Source organism: Oryctolagus cuniculus, chromosome 9, assembly GCF_964237555.1.
Source record: "Oryctolagus cuniculus chromosome 9, mOryCun1.1, whole genome shotgun sequence".
Taxonomy (NCBI): domain Eukaryota; kingdom Metazoa; phylum Chordata; class Mammalia; order Lagomorpha; family Leporidae; genus Oryctolagus; species Oryctolagus cuniculus.
Window position 1 is genome coordinate 36,719,138 of NC_091440.1, and position 26,440 is coordinate 36,745,577.

The 26,440-nt window shown below is 42.5% G+C and overlaps 1 protein-coding gene across 23 annotated transcripts in view; it reads right to left on the reverse strand.

The window, feature by feature from the left end:
• Positions 1 to 1,267: 1,267 nt before the first annotated feature.
• The window catches only part of LMO7 (LIM domain 7), a 235,405-nt gene continuing 210,232 nt past the window's right edge, over positions 1,268 to 26,440 (reverse strand). For 14 of the 23 annotated variants that reach the window (XM_017343520.3, XM_051850596.2, XM_051850594.2 and 11 more), the window contains 16 exons: positions 23,367 to 23,481; positions 22,103 to 22,264; positions 21,162 to 21,349; positions 20,055 to 20,115; positions 18,381 to 18,437; positions 16,497 to 16,522; positions 15,743 to 15,847; positions 15,051 to 15,143; positions 13,906 to 14,261; positions 12,999 to 13,064; positions 10,601 to 10,653; positions 8,253 to 8,466; positions 6,683 to 6,979; positions 4,619 to 4,727; positions 3,305 to 3,407; positions 1,268 to 2,027 (listed from right to left, as the gene is read on the reverse strand). In XM_017343520.3, coding sequence (XP_017199009.2) covers positions 2,005 to 2,027; positions 3,305 to 3,407; positions 4,619 to 4,727; positions 6,683 to 6,979; positions 8,253 to 8,466; positions 10,601 to 10,653; positions 12,999 to 13,064; positions 13,906 to 14,261; positions 15,051 to 15,143; positions 15,743 to 15,847; positions 16,497 to 16,522; positions 18,381 to 18,437; positions 20,055 to 20,115; positions 21,162 to 21,349; positions 22,103 to 22,264; positions 23,367 to 23,481 — 2,028 coding nt within the window. In that variant the 3' untranslated portion in view covers positions 1,268 to 2,004. Of the gene's footprint in view, positions 2,028 to 3,304; positions 3,408 to 4,618; positions 4,728 to 6,682; positions 6,980 to 8,252; positions 8,467 to 10,600; positions 10,654 to 12,998; positions 13,065 to 13,905; positions 14,262 to 15,050; positions 15,144 to 15,742; positions 15,848 to 16,496; positions 16,523 to 18,181; positions 18,224 to 18,380; positions 18,438 to 20,054; positions 20,116 to 21,161; positions 21,350 to 22,102; positions 22,265 to 23,366; positions 23,482 to 26,440 lie in introns of all 23 variants that reach the window. The other 9 variants (XM_017343524.3, XM_008260065.4, XM_051850599.2 and 6 more) reach the window with 4 other exon arrangements.

Sequence of the window (26,440 nt, forward strand, 5' to 3'; positions counted from 1 at the left end):
ACCTGTGGTTCCCGAGGTCTGAGATGCTTGTCCTTTAAGTGTCTCAGTGGTCTGCTTCCTCATTTCCTCGGGTTTAGCTCCAGTGTCTAGGAAGTTCTCTCTTACGTTCTAGCACGCCCGGATGCTTCTTCCACCAATCACTGGGTCTCCATGGTCCTTTTCCCCATCTGCACGTGATGAGAAAGCTTGAGATGCTCTATCATCTCCCTCAACTACAGGCCTTCCTGGCTCCTGACTTTGGCCTGGTTCAGACCCAGCTGCTATGGCCATTTGGGGAGTGAATCAATGGACAGAAGCACTGTCGCTCGCTCTCTCGCTCGCTCTCTCTCTCACACACGCATGCTCTTGCTCTGCCTTCCAAATAAATAATTTTTTTAAGAAAAGGACACAGTATAAATAACTATGCTGAAGAAGTAAAAATACAGAGCTCATGTCTCCAGAGTCTGGAATTAAGAATTACAATGTTTACGCCTTGCAGCATTTGACAAATTTTCCTTAATAAACACATACTACTTTAATAAGCAGGAAGAAACAATAAAGACTAAACAAAAACAATCAATAACCAGATTTTTAATTTTCTCTCACATTAATGCTTCTCAATTATACATATTAAGGTATACGTCAGAAAGTCCATGGAAAATAGAATTTAAAATTTCAGTGTAAAATTTTTGAAAACCCACATATAAATTTTTTTTCCTAATGCATGTTTATCACAAACATTTTGAAGACCCCCTCATAAGTAAACAGTTTGCATGTCCTAGAATTATTCACTCTGCCTACACTGGAAAGGTCCTAAGCAAATTTGTATTTTAATTCAAAGCATGTGAAAATTGTATACTCTTGCAATCCCACACTATAATTTTGAAGCAAAAGTACATTTTGCTCTGGATTTTCTAAACTCACTGCTTTCTGCTTTTATCACAGCAGCAAGCAAAAGTAAAGATTTTATTTGAATGACCCAACAATGTGTTGCTAACATCTATTTCCTGCCATAAACAACATGTTATATTCAAAAAGGTAACTGCCAAAAACAAAGACAAAGCTACCCATTAAAATTTTTCAGTTAGAACATTAAGACTACGGTGACAGTTTCACTGGTCTACACTTGAAAGAATTTATCAAATCGTACAGGCCATTTATTTTATATGAATTGTTATCTCGGTAAAGCAGCTAAATAAAATGTAATATCAAAAAGACCAGGTGGAGATGCTTAATTAAAAGGCTGCAAAAGTCAACAGACGCACTGAAGAAGAGAAGGAACCACTCCTTAAAGGCATCAGCAAATTTATTTACAAATGTAGTTGAACAGAAATGCTCACTGGTTTCTGCAGAAAACTTCTGGTGTACAAACCGTGGTTACTTGTTACCAATGAAAGTAAGCAGCTTTCCATTGAGAACTGCTAACAGTAACTCTGAGGCAGAAAGAGAGCTCCCCTAATCGAGCAAATAACATGTTACACGGCGAAATATTGAAAAATCACATTACACAGATGGAGAGCAGGATACAGGAAGCAAATCTGGAGGTGGATTTTAACAAAATTTCCCGTACACGTTTGCATTAATTTAGCATACATTACAATAAACAGAGCGGATGAAATTAGGTATTTATATTAACTATTTCAAATGTTTAAGAACCTTTTAAAAAAAACAATAAAATATCCTCTTTTCAAAACACCACTAGAAAGTCAAACTAGATCATTATCAGCCTCAAAAATATTTTAAGTTCTTACTTTTCCCCTTGTGCTTTTATGATACTTGAATTCAAAAAGTAAATACTGCACTTTTCCCCCACACATAATTACCTTCTTATAAATAAATGACAACAAAAACACAGGCTCCACCAAGCCTACAGTGTTCCTATGTAATCTAAAGAGGAAAAAAAGTTATTCTGTTTTTTTTTAAAAAGGGAGCAAAAAAAGACATACGACACACATTTATAGATCTACACCGGCTGCAACCACCTCTTCTTCTATCTGCAGCAGTGTTTTCGCGTGCAGGCTTACATCACATGGCAGTTGGCCGTCCAGCTGATCAGGCAAGAAGAGAAGAGAGAAAAACCACTTAGAGTCAGAAACAACCTGAGTCCTGCCACCTGGGACACATAGCATCATCCCTTACAGAGTGACGGGGGAGGTAGAAAGAGCCACCTGTCACTCGGTCTTAGGATAAAAGGAGGCAAGTCACAGCCTCAGGCTCTAGAGTTCCGTATTTGAACAAGCGGAGCACAAATTAACTGCAGATAACAGAAAATACATTACACTCAACTCTCTGTTATTTGTATTGGAGGGGGAGAAAAGGCATGGGCAATTTTATAACGATTCCAAAAATTAATGCTATTTGGCTTGGGAATTTGATGAGAGAGAGAAAAGCACACACACATACACACAGTCCCCACCAGTGCACGCCCAGCCTCAACATTCTCCACCCCAGGGCCAGCATCCAGCAAAGCACTGGATGGCCAGCATACAAAGGCTCGGAAGCCACAACAGATAAAAGAGAGTTGACTGAGCTCGGACCATTTCCAATGCACGCTTCACATCGGGGCCGCATAAATACCTCGGAGTTCAAAACCAAATGGTTTTGTTGATACCACCTGTAATGCCCTTTCACAGTGAGGAAGAAACACACGTTACCAGCATCAAGGTGCAAAACAGAGCAGAAATGGCTGTCTTGCTGCAGCTATGAACAACACACAAGCTAATTACGCTATCCTGTTTCGTAACACACAAGCACCTGCTCGGACGCAAAGGAGCATTTGAGGCTTTTTGAAGAACCCCGTTTTTCTACAAATGAAACTGAGACAGTATAATCAGAATGAAAAGTCCTCCTTTTAAAAATACTGGTATTTGATGATAGATTACTGTAGGCATTAGCTTCTGGAGTTGCTCCTACTGTAGCCCACCATTAAGTTAGAGAAACAAAGCGGTGATGGGCGCTCAATGCTTATCAGGACGCAGACGACAGCCCGTGCGGAAGCGCCATCTGAGTGTCTGTCTGGGTTTGTTTGCACTCTGAATCTGCGGCTTCTCCAGGCCCTAGGCAGACTGCACCAGGCACTGTCCTGACTTCCCATACCAGTCCCTCTCAGCTCCTCAGTCCCGCACCCCACTCCTGTGTAGCTGGAACCCCGCGCAGTGGCCCATTCACTACACACCCTCTGGGAAGGGGACAGGGTGCGGTTCCCAAGCCTGGAACTCTAAGGCAGTGAGCTCGGGGGAGAGGTGGCCGCGGATTCAGGGGAAGGCAGGGGCACCCGGGTTCTCCTCAGCAGACACGAGATTTTCTCCCGGATTTGCTCTCTTACATTTGAATCTGAGATAGCAGTCGTTGCAGTAGAGCTGGTTGCTTCTGATTCTGACTTCGGCTCCTGAGGACGAGCCTCCGAGGTCACACTCACAGGCCACACACTGCAGGACACCAAACAAAGAATGTCCATGGTCAGGCAGCCCGAGAAGGCTAGGAGCACTGCAGGGTTTGGGCTGGGGTGGGGGAGTGGCGATGCACAGGAGCAGCGTCTAAGCTCTTAAACGCATTTAAGCAAAGAAAAAAAAAAAAAAGCTAAAAGATGATTAGTAGATTAAAATCAAGCCTGTTAGATCAGACATATTTAAAGGGTTGACAAAGCCACCGTTAAGAGCCAAGATGATCATTCTAAATCTACCAAAAAAAAAAAAATAGCAGAAATGATTTGCTGATAGACTTAAAGAAACCTGGTCTTCATTCCCTGAAGGAGAGTGGAGCACAGAGCGCCACATGAAGACTGGCCCCAGTGAATGAAGGCTGGGTTTCTGGCACTCTGGCACTCCACTCTGGGGTGGGCCACTCCCAGTGTCCCCACTGCACCAGCTTGGCAAGTGTGCCCACGAGACCATCATTTCAAGTCTGGGGACTGTGGTCCCATGCATGCAAACACTTAAGTATTTTGACTCATTCTGCTCTGCCTAGGACAAGTCCAAGTGAGCAAGGTACAAGGGGTGAGCTGCACGATCAAGAATGGGACCTTTCTCCAGCCCTTAAGTGTAAGCTTAAGGATCAAAGAGACGTGTGTCTCATCTGATTCAGAACGCCTGCAAATCTGGGGAAATTGTAGCCTGCAAGAATTACTTTGTGAGCTTGTGTCTCTAAAGACAGACACCGCAAAACCAAACACTTCCAGCCTTAGTTCTTTCTTATGGGCAAAAAACCTATCAGGGATAAACAGACTGTGCAACTGTAAAAATACTTCCAGGGGTTTTCTTTACCTGCTCCCCCTAAGCAAAGCCAGGCCCTAGGATGCTGGGATAGTGGCACGTCCACGTGCCGTGTGTAACACTGGTAAACTGGATTCCAAGTATGCCTATGACAGCATCTTACGGAGAGCATTTATGCATCAGAAATTTCACATATGGCATGATAACAGATGAGAGAGAGGAAATACATAGTGGTTCCAGATTTACATTCTGAAGTCAGGCTCAAGATTGGAGAACTAAGTAGCAAGCAGTTGGTGATTCAAATGCAGCAGGACCGACAAAGGCAGCACCTGGCTTGTTAGTGGCCCATCCAGACCCAGCAGCTCAAAGAAGCCATGCGCTCTCCAAGCAAAGCGTTGCAGGCTGCAGGCTGTTTGTCTCGGTCTCACCTTAAAACAATGCAAATGATAACAAAGCCCCAGGGACTCGATGATCATGGCAGCTCCTTTGCCCAGAATGGTATTGCAGTAGGAGCACACGCGCTTCCCACTGACTGACCTAGATGCAGAACAAGAACGGAACGCTGGCTTTCACCTGTGCGGCTCAAAGCTCTGATAGAAAAATCACACTACAGTAGGAACACTCGCGATGACTGAAGGCAGGCTCTCTGCATCTGCGGAAGAAAACCTCCTCCCTGGTCAGCTAACGCATGCCTTCATCATATCGCAACCTTGAACGAACCCCATGGCGGCTCTGGAACCCTCGACACCCATGCACCTAAGTGAGCTCAGTGTAATCAGTTCATTCTGCACCTCGTGAGGCCACCCTTCTTACAGCACATCTGTGCTCAGCAAGTAAGGACCCCTCCTCCAGTCCACCTACAGCCTCTGTCAATTCAACTTGCCAGAGCACACAACTCGAAGCATGCCATTCACCCTTCAGAACCAAGAGGCGCTTCGAGTGCTCCCTGACCTAGCTCCTGGGCCTCCCTCTTCACCCTCTTTCTCATGCACCAGATGTTGGCGTTAACAGAAGTGCCTGTCAGTGCTTTCCTGACTGTGCCTCCGGCTTCCACCATCAGCTCTCCAGAGAACGAAACGAACATTGACCCACCCCCCAACCCCCACCCCCTCACCGTTTGGATAGGGAAAGAGGGCTTCTACTTTCTTCTCTGCGCCCACATGTTTTCATTTTCAGTTGGCACATAAGTAATGATGCATATTTGGGGGGAACACGGTGACATTTCAATACATGCATATAGTGCATAGCTCTTTACTTTGGCATATAGGTCTTCTCCCCTCTCGCAGGTGCTAAGGTGAAGAGCGCTTTCTGCTGACCTTGAGGTCTCCGTGGCCCCAGGATGACACTTGAGCTGCGCTTGAGTGGCACCGAGCAGTGCACAGCTGTGGAGAGTCTAGTGCTAAGAGCATCACCCCCTTGACCAAGACGTTCTCTGCATGGAGAGCCCAGCCCTCCCCAGGCCACGCCTGAGCAGTGCTCCTGGAGAGTCATTGGGCACCTCTACCCTGCCTTCCTGCCATCCCACACGCTTCATCTCTCCCCTGCAAAGTGCATCAAAAATCTCCCTTTTCAGAAGTAATTTAGTTTTTATCTGAAACTTTCTGAGATGCATTCTATAGACCTTGATACATGTAACAGTATTTTGGACTTATATAAAACACATTTTCTTACCAAATCATTATTTAATAGCTTAAGAAAAAAAACCCTAGTATTTCAAAGTGTCTCTAGTTTTACGTATTTTATTTGTGATGGAAAGTGGTTTATGCCAGAAGAACTCCCCTAAGGTACGTGTACTCAGAAGGAGAACAGTGCGGTGGAGAAGCTTTGCAGCTTCAAAAACCCAACCCCAAAGATACCTCAGAAGTCCTCCATACAACCCTTCCCATATCCTGTGACCCACAGAATTCAGTCGATGTGGCCTGAACAAAATGTTGGTAAACCAAACAGCAGGCAAGCAACGATTCTGGCGATCAGAAACCCAAAGAGCAGCATCTAACCTACCTAACATTTTCTGTCTTAATTTAGCTCCGACAATGCAGCCTGATGATAGTGCTTTCCTTCTACATGCCATTCCTATGAGTCTGCATTACAGTGTCGTTAAAACAGCCAGCTACTTACAGCACGGCCTATATTCAGAAATTCAAACAGCATTCATAGTGAGCTGCTGTCTATTATCGTGGTCCCACACTGGGAGCCACTGAGGCCCGTCTTACATCTAAGATACGGAGCACAAGCACACGCAATGGAGACAGGGCAATGAACAGAGGTCGCCAATGGCCACACCTGACACCTATCAATACTGTGAGGGTCCAGGGAAAGGCACCAAGAAAGCCATCCTAAGGAAACTGATCTGTTAAGAGAACTCTACTAGACACACTCAAAGCACTCACTCTTCTTTCTTGTTGGGAAACTTGGACAAGATGTGGGGGAAGTGTCAACAAGAAGACCACCTGAGACTAAGCAGAGGAGGAGAAGCATGAAGGGGGCCTCACCTGCTGCGTGGCTGAGAGCCCGGCTGTGAAGTGGAAGGGGAATGGCTCTGTGGGGTGGAGGTGCGGGTGGTGGCCGTGCCCACGGCTGTGGTCTTCACAGGGCCAGCTGCAGGAGGGGGAATGCTGGAGGATGGATTCCTCAGATAGGCACGGTTGGACGTGGACAGCAGCTGAGGTGGTGGGCGACTGAAGTCCTGAACAGAGGAAGAGGCATAGATACCCGTGGACTGACCGAGCCACGGGGTTGGCTTCCAAGAGTTGGATCTGGAGGAATCCAGGTGATCCAGAGATTCACCTCTGAAACACAGAATAGGATTCATCAGAACAACACACATGCAGCTAGATATCTACCCAATGCCTCATACCATCATCAGTGTAGCCATGTTCCACAGTCACATGCAGAAGTCCAGATACTGAAACAATGAACTTGCACAAGCAAAGCTGCCATGTTTAAACACCACCATGTTTCACATTTCAACCAGCCTTCATAAAGCCTCTTAGTGGGTATTGTGAGTTTGTTTTTTTTTTTTTTTTTTTGGTCACTGCCAATAGTATTTTAAGTGTACCTCTTTGAATATACATTTGTACACTTACCCAAATATATCTGAAAGATAAACAGAAGAAACTAAACTGCTCACAGAGCACAGGTATATAAATGTTTGCTTTAGTACAGACTGAAAAATCTGTCCAGTCAAGAACAAGAATTCCTATTTCCTTATACAACTGTCCATACCAGGTTTGATTAATCTTTTAAACACTTACAGATCCCATGAGTAAAAATGATCAACCACTGTCATTTTAGCAGTATTAAGCTTTTATATGCTTACTCGTCTCTTGTTTTTCTTTCTCCTGTCAACTGTTTTCATTACTTGTCTATTTTTTATAAAGTTGTAAGGGTTTATTTACTGATTTTCAAGATGTTATTTGTATATTAAGACAATTAGCTCTTTGCCTACAAAACTGTTACAAAAACTTTCTCCAGTTTCTCTGTTAGAGAAGAAAATAATGTATCAGAGTGACTGCAGTATTTGTTTACCAAAAATATGTCTTTTAAAACATTTAGCCACTCATCTCCAATGTACATCTAAGTTACTGACCTTCTTAAAGTTATAAAAATGAAGTTTTCACACTATCCAATATAATAATTACCTCACTATGAGCATTAAAGGAAAACGTGACCCCTATTTCAGTTCAGCAGGCAAGAAGGCACTAAGAGGGGCATACATTATTTATATGTTGAGCTCTGCAGCCACATTTGCAGTCTATTAACTGTCTGAGGTTGTCCAACGTCTTCCCTGGGGAGCCACAGTTTCTGCACATGGAAACCATTACTGCCCCCACCCGCCAAACGCGGCCCCAAGAGTAAATGAGATGAGGCAGACAAAGCAACTGGTTCACGGCTGACCGGACCCTGCTCAGTGACAACTGTTCTGCTTCCCCTGCTCTCCCTGAATCTTAGGTCACCTGAAGAAATTCTGACGAGTCTCCCGTCCAAAGCACCAGCCTGCCTTGAAATGAAACGTCTGCCTCACAGTGCAACAGAGGGAAAACTTCCTAAAAGGCCGCGCACCTTCTCATGGTCCCCGGCAGACTAACTGGCTCTTTGTTGACACTGGAACTGCGCTGCCGGATCCAGCTGTTGTCGTTGTGAAGGGACGTTCTCTTCCTCATTTCCTGAAGGATTTGCTGCCTTTCCAACTCTGCTCCCGATGGGACAGGCTCCTTCTTGTAGCTCCTCTGGGAGGAGCTACTGTCCCCACTGCGGTCTGAAGACCTACTGCTTCCTAAACCAAAAACACATGAAAAGCTTCAGGATTAGCAGACTGTGAAAGTGGGTAGATCTCCAAACATAGTGCAGCTGACAAGGTGGCAATGTGCACGTGTGCTAACGTGATCCATTTTCAGTGAGGTTGCCCTGAGCACAGGAAGGAACTGTCTCCTATCCCTGCAGATTCCTTATCCACACCCAGAGACTGCACCGCACAGGTCAAGTCAGCAAGACAAAGGAGGCTGCTTCAAAGCCAACAACTGGTGTTCCTTTCAGCAAAATTCAGTTACGAAGTGCCTGGCTAGAAATAGCCTTAATTCAGTCAATCAAGCACACGGTCACCCAATGCCTGCTGTGACAACTTCTGCAAAGAAACAGGGACTTTTTTTCCTGCAGAAAACTTACACTCCCCCCCTGGGGAGTAGAGGAGACACAGGCAGGTGTATCCCCAGCTGGCACGACCCGAGTGCTCACCATATGAGTCACAGAAACAGTCAGCACCAACTTGGAGGAAGCAGAGCACAGCCAGTCACCAAAATGGCGTTTGTGAAGAGGCAAAACATGTTTCAGTAATGCAAATTATCAAAATCTTATCAGACTCATTTCCACTCCAAGAAACTGGTAGAACTATAAACCAGATTTGGTTTATATAGATGACATATTAATGACAACTACGTAACGTTTTATCAGAAGGATTTTGCCTCTTAGATTTGCTGATTAATTTCTGAGTTGGACAAAACACTGACAACTTTCAGGCATCATCTGTCATAATTTGGATCAGGAAGCGCCATCTAAGGAGCCTTCTTTCTCTATATCTACTGCCACGATCATCCTTTCAAAATTCATAATTTATGTCTTAATCTTCCGTTAGCCAATGTGCTACTCTACCATCGGTTTCTTACATATACCCATATTTATATTTGTGTATACATATAGCTTATACATTTGCTCAGATTTTTAAATAAAACATTTTCTATTTTTAAGACGCTCATTGGTGTAACCAGGTTACTTGGTAAAATACAATCATTTTCACTGCCTGTCATTCAGGAGCTTATAATTAGCTACTGAAGGGGAGAAAACATCCTACCAAAATAATGTCAGTGACACAAGCCACATGCATTAATAAGATCATCCCAGAGATTCACAGCTGCTGTTGTTAACACGTCACGACAGAGGATCTTCACTGCAGGTTAAAGATGTTTCATGGAGACTGAAGTACTACTTTATGTGCAATTTTAATAGTGACCAGGGGCAAGTTTAGGGGAGAAAGAACAGGAAATCCACACAGGGAAAGAAAGGTAAGGCCGGAGGAACCGGATGGGAAGGTACCCGGTCAACTGGGAATTCAGAGAGAGGACACTCTGGGTACAGCTAAAGGGGAAAACAGCAAATTATGCAGGATGGGGGAAACAAGGACCAGATAACTTCAAGGAGAGGCAAGGTCACAGAACCAGGAGTCCTCCAGAGAGGCAGCCGTGAGGATGAGCACTGACGCGACAGCTTTAAGCTGAGGCTACACACCAGCTGCGCCCAGAGCATTCTGGTCCATAGACACGTTCTGCTCTCAGAGGAGTTCACAGTTTCAAAAATTCCTTGTCAGCACTTACAAAGGTCACCCATGAAATAAGACAGGCCATCTCCTCTTAAGGCAGAGAGAGCCGAAAGCCGCAGGCTTGCATTCTCCCATGCTGTGGATACAAGCTGGACTCGGGCAGTGCCTGCACCCCGGTCCCCACCTCTGCCGTCCCGCGCTGGGGCCCAGGCAAGCCCTGCTTGGGAGCTTTCTCCCTTGGTTACAAGATATTAGTTACATGCATTCCTGAGAAACACGTGTCATACTAACAATATCTGCAGCAAACTTCGCTGTCCTATTTCTTCAGCTGCAAGATAAAATCTACTGTACAAAACCGCATCGGCATTCCTCTGTAAAATTCCTACATTAGCTATTTTTAAACCATTTCGCTCTCTCCGTCCTCCTACCATTGTTAAGGAAAGACAAAATAAGCACATTCCTCATTTTGGTTTTATATACAGACGCTAAAAATATTCAGTTTTAATTAAGCAATCTTAATTAATCAGAAATATTCTGACCTTAACAACACGGATCCAGTTGTGTGCCAACAAGTAAGGATTTGAAAAGTTATACTTACCATTTTTATTTGTGGCGAAATCACGCAGTTCAGTGGTAGACTTGGACTTATTCCTAAAACAAAGAAGACAATGTATCAAATATATCTCATTAAGAATATCTTTTTCATATTTATGAGGTAAAAACATGAAAAAAGATTGCTTTATAAAGCAACTAATTTATGTCCTATGTCTGTTGAGAGCTGTATTTATTTTTAAGCCGGGAAATTTTTCACATTGCACAAACCAGCAGCCAACAGAGACATCCTTAAGCAGGAAGCAGTGAGACAGGAGACATGGACAGAAGCACTTCAGCGTACTGCTCTAGATCCTACAGTGATACAGCTCTCAAGACCATGAAGACCGAACAATTTCTATCAGTGTTCACCGCATTCCAGATGTCAGCCTCACTGGGCTTGCAAACACTGCCATCAGACCACCTAAACATACGACGCTGTCCCTCTTCTTCCACTCCTCCCAGGGTCATCAAGTCAGCTTCTTAGGTATTAGCATCCCCACTGACTAGCAGGGAAGAGGAATTTGCCATATGCTTTCCTGGTGTTCCAGGGAAGCACTATATCATGTGGCATTGCCAACTTCTGAAAACACCAGGTTCGTCGTGGTAAAATGTAGGTCTATAAGTCAACACACGCTGCTCTCATTCTCAATCCATTAGGCACAGTGAGCTTAAAAATCACAGTAATGCACAGTATATATACAAGACAATAATATACAGTATTATACATATGCACACACATACAATGGATCTGCATACACAATGCCATTATCGGTAACACACTGTAGTGTATCAGAGCTGCACCAGGAAAACCCTTCTTACCAGGTGTTTACCACACTCCTCAATGCCTCTGGGGCATGCTTTTCAGGATGGCCTGTGAGTACTTCATGTTTCCCAGGATTCTTTAATATTTCCATTCTCTGCATTTTTCTTATTTTCCTTACGGTAATAAGCTACATAAAGCTTTTTCAAATATGTAAGTAAACCCACAGCTTTAACAGAGAGGTAAATATTTTAGTGGTCGACAGTTCATCTATGGCAACTCTCTATGAAGAAGGTCATCTATCAATAGATTATTCTTTAGCTTATTGTAGTCCACTATACCCAGTCATTCCTTACCTTTTTGCTTTCTACTCTGAGCCCTGTTCAGTCTTCCTTACTGCCAACAGATACAAGTCTTTCCTTGTATCTAATATGGAAGACATACTTCCCAAAGGGGATATTTCAGGTCTGAAAACACAAGTTAATGAACCTATACTGGATGTTTATGGACAGAGTTTGTTCAGAAGCCCTTAATTCCAAAACTGTAGATTATTTTTGAAATTACTTTAACTATTAAAATTTCCTGGGTTGGCATTGCGGCACAGCAGGTAAAGCTGTCGCCTGCAGTGCTGGCATCCCATTATGGGCACCAGTTCGAGTCCTGGCTGCTCCACTTCCGATCCAGCTCTCTTCTACGGCCTGGGAAAGCAGTGGAGGATGACCCAAGTCCTTGGACCCCTGCAACTACGTGGGACACCCAGAAGAAGCTCCAGGCTCCAGGCTTCAGATCAGCCTAGCTGCGGCCACTGCAGCCATTTGGGGAGTGAGCCAGCAGATGGAAGACCTCTCTCTCTCTCTCTCTCTTTCTGCTCTGTAACTCTGCCTTTCAATTAATAAATAAATAAATAAAGTCCTGTTTTAGGAAATCTTAAGATGTGAAAAATATTTCAGATAGTTTAAATCCTGTCTTTATTTCCTAAAACTGATGAGTAGGTCTAATCAACTTCTTGAGGAAAAAGATCATAGTTCTCATTTCTGATGTCCAGAGGTAATGAATTTTGGGTTGGGTAATTTTAAGCCATTACTCATAACATTTTAAAAGTACAGGTTATGGTGCATTACAAAAAAAATGGACTATTTTCTTTGTCCATTCCCATCTCAATATGACTTCTCCCACAAACAGGTACAGACATAAAGTCTGTCACATGTCTGTGAACTTGAGCTGGCTTTGTGACTTTACTGTGGACCTGACAGTCCTGCCTAAGCACCATGTATCTAAGACTCTGCTGGTTTGATGGATGCTGAAAGACATATGCCCCAGTTGTTCTCATTGCTCCAGGGGACGCTGGCCAACTCCCCAGAGCAAAGCCACCTAGTGAACTGGTAGCAGAGGCCCAGTGAGCCACGTTGACTGGAATAACTGCCAATTGATCTCAGCCCCAAAAACTGACTCACAAGATCTTAAGCTAAGTCACCGAAGGGGTTACATGGCAAAAACTGAAACAAAGACTGACCAGAGAGTTCTCTGTGTATCACACAAAGGACAAAGAGCTAAAGTCGTTCTACATCATCCAGCCAAGTCTTGGAACACTGACCCAAAGCCAATTAATATCTACCAAATTATGATTAAATGTTCTACTCACCTGTCACTAGGAAGCAAACCAGAGGATTCTTCCTCTGTCTTTGATAGATCATAGGAATCAACAGGCCTAAAAGATGGTAAAAAAAATTTATAGTCAAAACATTAAGACTTTCCTAAATTTACAAAAAAGGCTACCAAAATAACGTTTTTCTAATCTCTCATGCACACCGTGCCTGAGTTAAATACTCAACATCCAAAAATATTGCTACCAATCACTACTGTTGTCACCAGACAGCTGGACCTCACTCATCCCACAAGCATACACCGAGTGCCTACCACGTCCAGGTACTGTTCCAGGGCTGGAACACAAGTAAACAAACCAAGCTTAGTGGCTTCACAGTCCTGACTTCTCAGTGGGCAAACAGGCCACAAACAAATCAGCGCATAGTGGGAGGCAGGGTAAGGGCACAGAGAGAGAGGGAGTGTGGGGGAAGCGCACGCTTTAGATCAAGCATTCTGGACACTCAAAGAAGGTGATGTCTGAGCACACTGCAAGAAGATCAATAAGACATACAAACACGTGACGGAAGCCTGATTCAGGCAGAGGAACCAGAAAGTGCCAAGAGCAGGGGCAGAATGCACAGGGCATCTTCAGGCAAGAAAAAGAGCCCCGAGCGCCTGGAGCAGTGTGAAGTCTCTCTGAGAGACTAAGAGGTCGACACAAGGGCCACCCTCACAGCTTCTACGGAGCCTTCCAAGCCACGAGGAGGGGTCTGGATGGTGTTCTGCCGTGGCTGAGAAGCCATCAGATGAGTTCTAAGCAGGGAGCCGGGGTAGGTGATCGTGTTTAGGGGACTGCCTGTGCTCACTTGTGCAGCGTGCAGAGGTAAGCTTAAAAGGAGGCAAGCAGACATCTCAGGGAAGCCAGTTTAAAGGCCCTGAGGCCCTCGGCTGTGGGACACACGTACCTCCGGTACTGGTAAATTCTGATCGACGTCTCCCTCTCTCTCTCCGCCTGGTGCTTCTGCTCTTCCACACGGCGCCTCTGGGCCTCGGCCTCAGCCTCAGCCTGGGCCTGGGCCTCCTGCCGCCTCCGCTCCTGCTCCTCCTGATACTGCTGTTCCTTCAGCTTCCTCTCTTGCTCCAGAACCAGTTGCTCCTGCTTTCTCTGCTCCTCCTGCTGCGGGTCCCCCTCCTCCTCGCCGGCCCGGGTCCCTTCCCTGTCAGAAGACTTGGACCCTTCACTCCAAGAGGCCTCCCAGGTGGCAACAGTGGGCTCCCGGGCAGGCAGAGAAATGCTGTGTGAGTTTAGGACCATCAGTTCCTAGGTGAGCAGGGAAAAAACAAAATCCATCTAAATCTGCGTATCTCTCAAATTTCCAGACTTTCCAATTGTTAAGTCAACAACAGGAGTCACGGTGCACTTACTCCCCATGTAGGATCTCTGTCCTTAATGTGTTGTACTATGAGAATTAATGGTAAAACTAGTACTCAAACAGTACTCTATATTTTGTGTGTCCGTGTGGGTGCAGCCTGTTGAAATCTTTACTTAGTGTATACTAAGTTGATCTTCTGTATATAAAGATAGTTGAAAATGAATCTTGATGAATAATGGGATGGGAGAGGGAATGGGAGATGGGATGGTTGTGGGTAGGAGGGAGGTTATGGGGGAAAAGCCACTATAATCCAAAAGTTGTACTTTGGAAATTTATATTTATTAAACAAAAGTTGAAAAAAAAAGAAAAAATATTTTCTAGACTTTCATATAGACACACGCATGTTTCATTTTGGATGATATTCACTGTAGTTGGCCCAGAATTCCACTTGAAAAAATATTAAGAGTTTTATCACTTAAAAATGCCACGCATAAGGGATGGAGGTATAACCTAGCAGAGGAAGACGAACTTCAAGTTCTGGCAGCATAATTAATGACGCGATAGAAAAACTAGGAGAGGAGACGGAAACATCAAAATTCAGCACATCACAAATTACTGCATTTTTTCCCAGGAATTACATGTGTGAACATGTGGCCAGAAGTGGAGGGGAAAGAGGCCTCTGCTGCTTCCGAGTTAATTCCACGGACAAGGGGAAGAGAAGGAGGAAGACACGATACCTCGTCCAGGTACCTGGAGTTCTCCCTCTCGGCCTCCTGCTTAGCCCTCTGCCACTCTTCCCTCAGTTTCTCCTGTTCACGCTGATACTTCTCCTGAAAGGGAACACGGCACATTAACCCACAGGCTGACCTTCCGCGTTCCACAGCATCCTTCTCACCAACACGTTTGCTCTCTCTGAACTGTCACCTCAGCCTTTAAAGACGGTGCTTTGTTCTCATTGGATTTAGTCAGTCAGGCAGATTTTCGCCCGTGAAAGAGAAAAATGAGCTTCTATTGGTCTGAAATGCAGATGCTGGGAGGGGACAGATACTCCAAAACCAAACACGTAGCCACGCTTTACCATGGCTGGAGCTCATGGTGCCTCGGGCCAACTCGAAGGGGGCCTGGGGTCCGTGGCTGTGGACCTCCTCTCCAGGTACTGGAACCGAGCCCTCCCCAAGGCTGTGCACCTCCCACTCCTGAGTGCTGCCTTTCATACCCTTGAAAAATCCACACAGCGTGGTTAAAAGGATGGCTCTGCAACGCCCAAAAGAGGAAAGTATTTGCTTAATGCAAAATGGGCTTCCACCCCACAAACGGATCGGTTAGCGAGGAGATGGTAGGGGTTATATCTTGCACTTTTAACTTGCTGCTCAATGCTGGCTGACACAGAGGAGAAGGGCAGGGAGGGCGCGCCTCAGCCCTCAGCTACCTGCAGCAGGCGGTCCTGCTCCTTCTGCCAGCGCTCCTGCCGCCTGCGCTCCTCCTCCTGGTCCCAGGCCCGACGACTCGGCGCGCTGACGGTGGGCGCGGGAAGCTGAACGGTTGCCAGGGAAGAGGAGCAAACACAGAACAACACAACTTCATTGAGTCATCTCACAAACTGCTTTCACGTAGATCAAGTGTGCCTGTCCCCTTGGCCTGCGCTAGCCAGGAAGAGCGCGTTTTCCACGGCAAAGTCCCTGATCTGTGGTCACTAATGCAGCACCTAAAAGGTGATCTCTACAAGTGCAGTGGACACTTTGAGATTTGAGGATTTTTAACAGCCCTTTGTGTCGACTGTTGAGGAACAGTGTTTTTTTCTTCATACTATTCGTTGAGATCTTTACTTCCTGGAGGGTTAATCTTATGAGTATAAAGTTAACTGAAAATAGATCTTTGTAAAAAAAAATTAGGAATGGGACTAGGAGAGGGAGAAGGAAGAAGGGTGGGAGTGTGGGCGGGAGGGAGGGTGGGGTGGGAAGCATCACTGTGTTCCTGAATCTGTACCTATGAAATACATGAAATCTGTATACCTTAAATAAAAGTTTTAAAAAGTTTTCAAAACAAGCAAAAAGTCTATTTTTTCATCTTGGCAGGATTACTACCTGATAAACCCCTATGTAAAATAATGGGAAACAATTTGTATAAATTCAGTCCCACCCATGTCACCCTATTGACCCAAAATACAAAGGAGTACTACTTACATCAGGAACCACAGCATCGGAGCTTCCTGTACCACCGCAGGTGGGTGAGGAGAGGGGCAAAGCACAATGTTAGTCTTTCCATTTCCATTAAACTGCTCCTTTCAGAAAGTCCTATCCCTCCTGTCTCTAGGCCAGTATACTAAGCAACAGCAATGTTTTTTTCAAATGACAGTCAGTAAATCATTTCTCTTTAGTTTTGTTGTTCATATTCCAAACTCAAAGTCGGTAACAAGCAGATGAATCACGCACACCAAAGGTATGCTCTAGCTCTGGGTACCAGAACTGGACCCAGGGAGATTTTTGAAGTGGTTTTAGGGTTCTTTTATTAATAAACCGGGTCAGTGTCTCATAGCTTGGCCTAAGAGAAAACAAAAAACTTCAAATGCTAAAAAATCTACCAAATCCAACATTTCACTTGCCACTATTCTATTATAAAGTGACAGCCACAAGTCACATTTTTCAGGCCTTGTTGGTAGGGAACTGTTTTTCACAAATATGTCACCCAAAAAGATGTTCAAAAAACGACTCACTGTCCTTTCTTATTATTTGAAGCACAAGTATTCAAACTTCACGTGCAAACTTATTGGCACAATTTATTCTTTTCACCCTTACGGGGCTTACATTAAGTGTACTAGATATAGTACAATGCTTAACAAAAACAGCCTTTCAGAAAACACACTAGCACACAGTATTTTAAAATTTCCCTGAAACTTCAGCCGTCTTGTTAATTATTCACTTGATGTTTTTAAAAAAAACAACTTTGAGACTTAACCATTCTTCCTAAAATAGCCATTTGAAGAAAAGTGAGACAAAATTAGAAAAGCAAAGGAATTATCTCTGCTGTTTTTAGCTGGAGTCTCTAACTGCTTCGTTTAAATAGAAATCAGGAGTTTAAATTTTAAAATATTAACTTAAAAAAAAACTTACAATACTGACACAAATAGAAGGGCAGAGCTAATAAACTTTTTATGTTTATGACCAAAAAGAGACCGTAATGCACAAAAAAGGAGACTAAGCGATTTTTAACACAAAATATACTAACACATGTACCACTATGTTATAGCACAAGTTGGCCATGTTTCAATAATCTTAAAAGTAAGAAACAGTAACATTTTAGACAGCAACAGCACAATCTCCTCTGCCCGTTGCATCTAAATGTTGGGTATTACTTGTAAGTTCTTCATAGGGAACACGGAAGCTTGAACATGCATGAGACAGAGTGTTAGATGAACGTGGAAAGTGAAGAATGCCACACGCCTCACACTTCATGAGGCAGCACGCCCAACTACGCCAACACCAGAATCTCAAAGCGCAGCTGCTCTCAGAAGCAACCACAATTTATTCTGAATGTACTTAGGAGTCAGCAGAGCAGTCCTATCGACCACTCCAAAGCCATCAGCTCTCATCATCAGAGAAATCACTCTGCTCTTAATTAATAATAGAGCATTTTTCCACACTCAGAAACAGGTCGGAGTTTTTTTTAAAAGGTGGCCAATTGGATGTTGGTGTAATCCAATACGATGCAAGCTGCAGGAAGCAGTCAGGTGTACGTGAAATGCCTCATTTCTTACTGTTACCCAGTGGCAAGAAGTGTGTGTTTAAGAGCAAGTCAGACTTTTAACAAAGTTGAAAACAAAACGAAAAAACCTTTGGAGGTAAACAAAGGACACACAAAGACCCATTACCACAGAGGTAGACCCATGAACTGTAAGAAAAGCCTGGCGACCCTAGGGGAAGAATGGAGACGGGTTATGTTGCTTGGTCATAACGGCAGCCACGCTGAAAGGTGCAGTGCCCAGCACCACAGGCCATGAGGAAGAGTGGAGAGCGAGAACAAGTCCACGAAAAGTACATGAATGGGCAGCTTTGTGATTTATGGTTTACCTTGTTCAAAAAATTGTGATCGCCTTTTTAAGTTTTTCAAAGAAATGGGTTCAGTTGCTAGTTGAAAAATAAAAACAAAAGTCATCAATAAATAGCACGTCTATTCATTTTCATTTCTCACCACTGGTAACTTCAATGATTCTCGATACACCTTCCCTATCTACAGCAGTATTTTTTAAATGAAAAATCTGATAGCCGCAGAAGATATGCATTATGGCAAGGCACACACACACACATACTTTTAGTCATCTATATTACATTCAAATTAGTAAAAGGAATAAATATTTTTATTAACTCTAGCACGTAGCATTACAGTTTCACAACGATGAAAGGTAAAATACAATTTTCTGTGCTACATCACACTGCTTTAAGGCCATGGAAATTAACACATGTTGCTTAGGTTAATCAATCCACAATCTCATCTGGCATGAGAATTATCTGTAAGCAAGAATTATCTGTAATGGAGAATCTTCACAACCTGGAGATGAACAAGAGCTAAAAAGTACAGGGAAGGAAGACAATAAAAGGCTATCCAAAGAAAGATTCAATAAAAACAAATGCTAAAGTGCAAAGGTTCTTCTAGCCAGAGCATTTTGCTCTAGCTTTCATGATCTTGTACCTATTAACTTTGAGTCAGGCAAATGGAGCCCAGTCAGACAGAAAACAATCTGGCTTCTCCCACAGATCTGTCACAAGACTGGGGCCTAAAATGTAAATGTGATTATTACTTGATGCTGCTTGGTGATAATTTATCTAACCAAAACTTTCCTTGACAGGGCCTGCATACAACCCACTGGCATGAAAGATTTGAATGGCTCTTATCAGTGAGCCCCGCCTGAGCCACTGGCAGAACTGGACCTGGATACCTTAGAGTTAACAGCATGAAGGAAAACAAGTAATGCTCATTTTAAAGACTCTCTGGCAAAGAACACAATTTTAAACCAGTGACAATACAGCCACTTCTAACTACCAGAAATGAATTACAAAGACAAATAACGACAGAAGGGAAATGTACGCGCTTAGACCCGCTTTATCTCAGAGTGAAAGAAGTTGCGCCTACTATGGGTCTCTCTCACTGCCTATGTAGACCAAACCTCTATTTTATTCTGCATGACCAAGGACTAGTACACTAGCACACTAGTACACAGCATGATGGAGCTAAGTTAATTCTGGATGGACAAAAGGACAGAGTGCGAACTCCACCATTTCCCTAGACAGCTTGTCCTGTTTCTCATTACAAACTGGCACATACACTAATGACTGTTATCACCACTGGCGCTTTCCTCTTAAGATTAGCTCCCTCCACGCCTGCCCCCTTCACAACAATAAAGGAGGTTTCATTCATGTTCAAGGAACAGTCCCTTAGCCAGTGTGCCATAGCCAGGAGCTGACAGCCTCCGGAAAACCAGTCTTTCTTATTTGACTTAGGCACACAGGCACTGGAAACTCCAGAATGTGCTGCCAAAGCTTTGTTTGCACTTCCTCAACTATTCAGTGCTGGAACTGAATGCCCTCCCACCTGGTTGCAACTGGATCTGTGTGCTAACCTGTTAGTTTCAACTTGCAGTGGATCAGTTTTTCCTGCAGTCACAGATATTAATTTTTACAATAGCAGGATTTGAGTGCCATAGCTTTTCCTTCATTATAAATCTAAGTTAAAATGGTGATTTTTACCTTTTAATTCCAAAGTGTGACTTTCATCATGAATCCCATTGATTTCTTTGGATTCAGTGTTCTAGAAAGAATAAAAATGTTAATGAACGTTCCTTCCAATTGGACTTTGAGCTTAAATAATGTACTTCTCATTAGTGAAAATCTCTCTTAACAAGATAAGTTTCTCAGGATACTGATGGATTTCTTATAGCCTTCTACATGTAGTAGAAACAATTTTTTTCATTATTCTTCAATATTTGTAGAAAGATTAATAACAAGCTGCAGGCACGGACAACTTTAACTTTAGCCATTTATTTTCCAACAAACATGATGTGTCAAAAAATCATTAGTCCATTTGACTTCTATTTATGAGCACACAAAATAGTCACGAAGGACTTTCTAACATCTAAACCTTTCTTACATAGAGTACTAATGATATCCTTAGTAAATAAAATAGGGCATCTCAGAATGAGAATGATGATGATATCTTGGACCAAACACAAATGCATAATATTCAGTTGAAAGTTATATTAAGTGAACAATTAAATTAAATTAAGTGAATATCATAAGTAGAAAACATATTTTATCAAAGGCTACATAAAATGTACTGCTTGAATATTTGGAAAAAATTTCCTACATTATAATTATTTGGAATCACCTAATAGAAGTGATTATTCTTAAGCCTATGCCATCCTATCCAACAAATTCACCCACATAAGAACTAAAACTGTTTCATAAAGTTTTACATTGTAAATGATGACTACATGTTATTTTGCCAGTAAAAAATAAAGAATGCACAAGGAAGTTACATTGTAGAATTTTATATACTTGCTATTTCACAAAGATCTGAAAGATGGATGCAGCAAGACTGAAAGACTGGTGGGAAATATGTGCAAATCAACATTTTGGGAGCTTCTGATTTTACCATATATAACTCACTACCACCTTGTTAATGAGTACTGCCTCACCGTTTTCAAAAATACATTTTACTCTTTTAAAATACCATAATCAATTCTTCCTTGCTGAAACAGTATCAAACTGTGCAAACAGAATAAATGACTTCCTGCACACACAATTCCTCCAGTTGTTTTGCTCTATGCAAGCACTCCTCCCGCTCAAAATACTTACAGGACTCTGAAGGCTTTCGGAGAAATCAGTTGTTACTGACAGATTGGAGGACTTCTCTGAACTGTAAACTCCAGAAGTTGTATCGATCCACTTTGTTTCAGGTGAACCTATAATTTTGGTAGCCATACTGGTGAGATTGAGGGTTTTATGGCGTGTACATGGCAGGGAAGGCTGGTCTTTGCCCCAGTCTGATGGGCACATGAAGATCAAGTAATGAATAGACATAAATGATGAAGTGGAGAGAACAAAGTTACTGAGTGGACATGTACAAGATGCACATACACAAGACAGACAAACAAATCAGGTAGCAGGAGGAGGAAGGGAAGAACCCAGGGCTCTTACTATAGACCACCTTCCCAAAACAAGGTACACGGGTTAAACTGTGTTAATAAAGAAAAGACTAGCAAATTCCCTGAATCTTTACGCAAACCAGGATGAGGTGTTCTATTTCCATATCATGAGTTGCCAGGTCTGGGGAAGCTGATGGTCCTTCCCCATCTACCCTCTCTAAGAAACAATAATGGAATATATCCAGAGAAAGTCCTTTGAGAATAAAAAGTCACCTACCACACACTTTCACACCATACAGGTGGGGCACTGTAGAGAAAGGTAAACCATAGTGTAATTCTAAATTCTCGTCATGATTATAAATGACTCCAGAGAGCAGATTTGTTCTCAGTTGATACTTGCCTTCCATCAGAGCAGGAGATTAATCAGTTAAAACAGTACAGAATTCAGTAAATTTGCTAGTAAAAAGTTCTGAGACAGAATACCCAAAGGCATCATTCAAGATCTGTCCCCACATAACTACAAAACACCTTTAAGCCAAGAAATAAATAAAATGCAAGAAGTCATATGTTATTGAAGCAAATTGTTAACAACCACTTGCCCAAGACCAGTTCCCAGCCTGAAAGCCAGACGCAGCGGTTAGAGGCACTCACCAGACTTCCCGTGGCGCCTGACGTCCAGGACTAGCTTGCCAGTTTCTTGAGCATTAGCCATGGCTTCCTCCCACTCTTGTGTATCCTTATATGAAAACTTGGTGTTGTTAACGGCAATAATTTCATCATCAACCTGTAGCTGGGAAAATTCTGCTGAGCTGCCTAAATAATGCAAAGTAAATTTAAAAAAATTTTTAAATTTTAAATAAACCACATTTAAAAAAAAAACCTGCTTCTTTAATCAAAAATGACTCAAATCTTGACAAACCATTTCTCACTTTTTTCAGGTGGAGAAGTCACTAAAATTTTTTTGTGTGTTACCAAATGCTTGATTATCAATATCATTCAAAAAACCAAGGCATTTTTAAATTCGGTAATGTGCATCTTACTAACATTTATAGGAGAAACTCTCACTTCATATATTCAATGAAAAATATTAACCTCCAAAGGACAAAGAAAAGTTTAAATCATTTTTAAGTTTAAAATGTGAAATATATTGCTCTTTAATTGTGCTTCCAAATCACATGCACTCTGGAATAGTAAAAAAAAAAGGGGTCATTTACAAGCACACAAAATTATTCTTATGCTTAAAATATGGTTAAATAATTACAGCAGGCTTGAACTTCAAAAGAAATAACCAATATTAGCATGAAATTTTACATAGCTGAAATATGTAAGCCAAGATCTACTCTTAAACACACCAGTGTGCATTTTCATTTCAGGCCTTGGGGTAGTCATATTTTTCCAAGAGTTCCTGGATTTAACTTATGGAACCTTGAGTGAGGAAGGGTAATTCCTTTGCAAAAGTATAAAAGTGTCCTGATGACTCCACAGGCAATAGATAACAGATATATAAGGGTGCTCAAAAATTATATGAATAAACATTAATTGGCTGTATGTCATATATATATATATATAATTTGTTGTATAGCATCTATATGCCACAAAACACTACCAATCATGGAAAGTTTTCTCTAAATCTTTAATTAAGTACTGTTTGTTAATATTCCCAACTATTAATCCTAAAATTTTAACAGAAACATTCTGTAAAAATTAAGACTCTTCAAAGCAAAAAATACACTAGGAAAATAAGCAAGATGTAACTTGTAACCTCAACTTCTAAGAGTCTCAGAGGATAGGATGTATCTCCTTTATTTATTGATGTAGTTTCTCCACCTATATCAAACAAATTAATTTCTGTGTTTTGTTTTTCCGCAGCATAGAGTAACAAAAAATAAAGTTCAGTAAAACTCTTATCATTTACCTGGCTCAACAGATGCTACGAAGATCCCGGAAAAATCCCATTTTACTGTAAACCCAAAGTCAAGTCTGTTCCCAGGCGTCTGGTTTATGCTGATTCTCATATCGCTAAACTGATCCTGAAAATAAAACACGAAACGCTGGTATCAAGTGTTGCTGGCACCCAGAGGAAGGAAACTCTATCCACGCAAGAAGCGAGGCCGCATGCAAGGTGCACCTGAGTTATCGATTTGTAAACCAGAAGCTCCACTCTTTCTTCACTGGTTTTGGGATAAATAAACATATTTATCGAAATATCACTGAGTTTATTATATTCTTCTGCTCAAGTAAAGGAAATTTTATTGTCAAGAAACAATTTTCTTCACATTAATACTGTGCATCAGCTGGCCATTGACAGAGCCTAGGCTTCTGCTCACCATGCAACTGAGTACCCTACCAGCCCTTTATTCACTGCCCAAAAATTCAGCAGAGTGATGTAAATAATTTACTTTTAAAATGCCACAATATTTTTTTTAAAAAAAGCTACCTCCTTCAACACTGAACATTAAAATAGCTGAATAATTTTAAGCAGCTCAAAGACACCTAACTCCACAGACATACAATGTCATCTAGGACTGCTACACCTGCTCTATACTCAAACTTGGCCTGGTATTTTTGCTTCTCAACTGCCTCATGAGGATCTGGCAGTAAAGGCAGAGCTGTGACCGATGCTGAACTATTCCTCCCTGAGATGCCAAGGAGTCCCGACAGAGCCACCCTGAGCTATTCACCGTGACTTTCTTGAAGTAGCATCAGCCCATAAAAGCCTAAGGACAGTTTCTTGGACAGAAGGTAAAATTCTATGTCCACTTTCATAACTACACAACACAACAACAAATTCTAAATTTCACAAGGCCTTCTTAAACATTTAGTTTAGAAAACTGTTTCTGTTTGGGGCTGGCACTGTGGTGTATTGGGTAAAGCCACTGCCTGCAGTGCCAGTTCGCGTCTTGGTGGCTTCACTTCTGATCTAGCTCTTTACTATGCCCTGGGAAAGCAGTAGAAGATGGCCCAAGTCCTTGAGCCCCTGAACCCAAGTGGGAGACCTGGAAGAAGCTCCTGGCTCCTGGCTTCGGATCAGCACAGCTCCAGCTGTTGCAGCCATCTGGGGAGTGAACCAGCAGATGGAAGACCTCTCTCTCTCTCTCTCCCTCTTCCTCTCTCCCTCCCTCCTACTTCCCCTCCCTCCCCCTCTCCCTCTCCCTCTCCCTCTGTGTAACTCTGACTTTCAAGTAAATAAATAAATTTTTAAAAAAAGAAAATGGTTTCAGTTTTATAATACATGTTTTCGAAACTTTAATTCTCTCAAAATGTAAATAGTTTGTTTCATTTTTAGAAAGTAAACAGATACAGATTTCCATATAAGTTTATCAGTGCTTTAGTTGTTTGTTTCCTAACAACTATAACAAATTTAGACTTACCTACTTTTTAAAAAATCTTCCTAAAGCTATTTTACTTTCCAGGAAAGGGGAAAAAAAAACCTACAAAGTCTCCATTTTAGTTTGGCAGTTAAACCTGGAGTCAACCCTGAGTCCACTGGCCAGTTCTTAAAGGTTCTTAAAGCTTTCTGCTCAAGTTCTTCCATTTATAAAGCAAGTTGAAAATCCAAATGACAATATTCTGAGAAAAATCTGGATAGTATCTAAGAATCTGAAGGCAGACAAGGAAGGCACTATACTAAAATAAAGGACTCGGAACTTACTATGATATATGGACAGGTAGAACACAAGTGTTGTAACACTTCGCACTCATTCATTTGTTCATATACTTATTGTACATCTCTTCTGTATAAGACAAAGTAATTTGGAATATAAAGATGGATTAGAGCCAATGCTTGCTCTCAGAAAATAATTACTGACTCTCCAACAGTGAGTATGGGAAGCTTTTTAGCTAAAACAATTGCAGCCAATAACATAGGAAAGTGTGCAGCAGAACGTCTTTTGTAAAGCAGTTTCAAAGTGAGAATCCAGATGTAGGTAGTCATTACATTCGTTAATAATCATCCCGATGAACACTGATGTGAATACAATAAACTGTGCTTATAAAGAATTATCAATTCTTTAATAACCAAATTATTAACCCAAATCACTATACACTTAGAGATGACTCAGTGAACGTAAGTGACCATCTTCACCACGCTAACAACCAGAAATCTGAATCAAAGCCAATTCAATTGCAGAATCTACTGCTGCAGAAGAACAAACACAGAGACAAATGATGGGTTAGGTATGCAAAACACAAATTGACGGTTTTTTGGCTTGAAGAATAAAAGACAGGGTGGGGTTTAATAAACAGTCTCAAACGACATAAGGGCCGCTCTGTGGGAAACAGCAAGCGAACACTATCCTTTTCTACGAAACACAGGACAAAAAGAATGCGCTTAAACCATAGAGGAAAAGTCTCACAATTATACTAGACACGAAGAACTGTCCCAGGAAGGGCTGTTCTTACTTCAGAAAGAAAGCAGTCTCTATCTGTGCATATTAAATGAAAGGACAGATAACCACCTCTCTGAAAAAAAGTTCACAAGGAGGACAGCAGCCTTGTGGTGGCTGCTACATCCACCCTAGGGACAGTTCACAGAAGGCAGGACCACAGGGCACTGGCAGGTGCATTGCTGTCAACAACCAAGCACCCTCAGGCATGTCAGTGAGTCTCTTAAAGCCTTCCCCCTCTCACTGACTTCGGATTTCAAGTTGGTTTTTCTTTGTCCAAATCCTTACTTTCAAATGAAAACCTTATGCACTCCACCTCCCCTCTCAAACCAAAGATAATCAGCACTGAAGTGGGTGACTGTGGTCCAGGCTGAGCGTCCCAGAAGCCCACCGGCAGGGCCACCTTCCTAGCAGCTTCCAGGCACCACTCGGCGCTCCTGGCTTCGCACGTTAGATTATCCCCGGGCTCTGGGCACATGGGTGTATCTACAACTATGTCCATGTTTCTGCTGCTCAACTATGTCCATGTATCTACTACTCAACAGTGGCAGCAGGGAGGATTTCTACTCGCTTTTCTCTGCAAACAACATACAAATGAGCTATT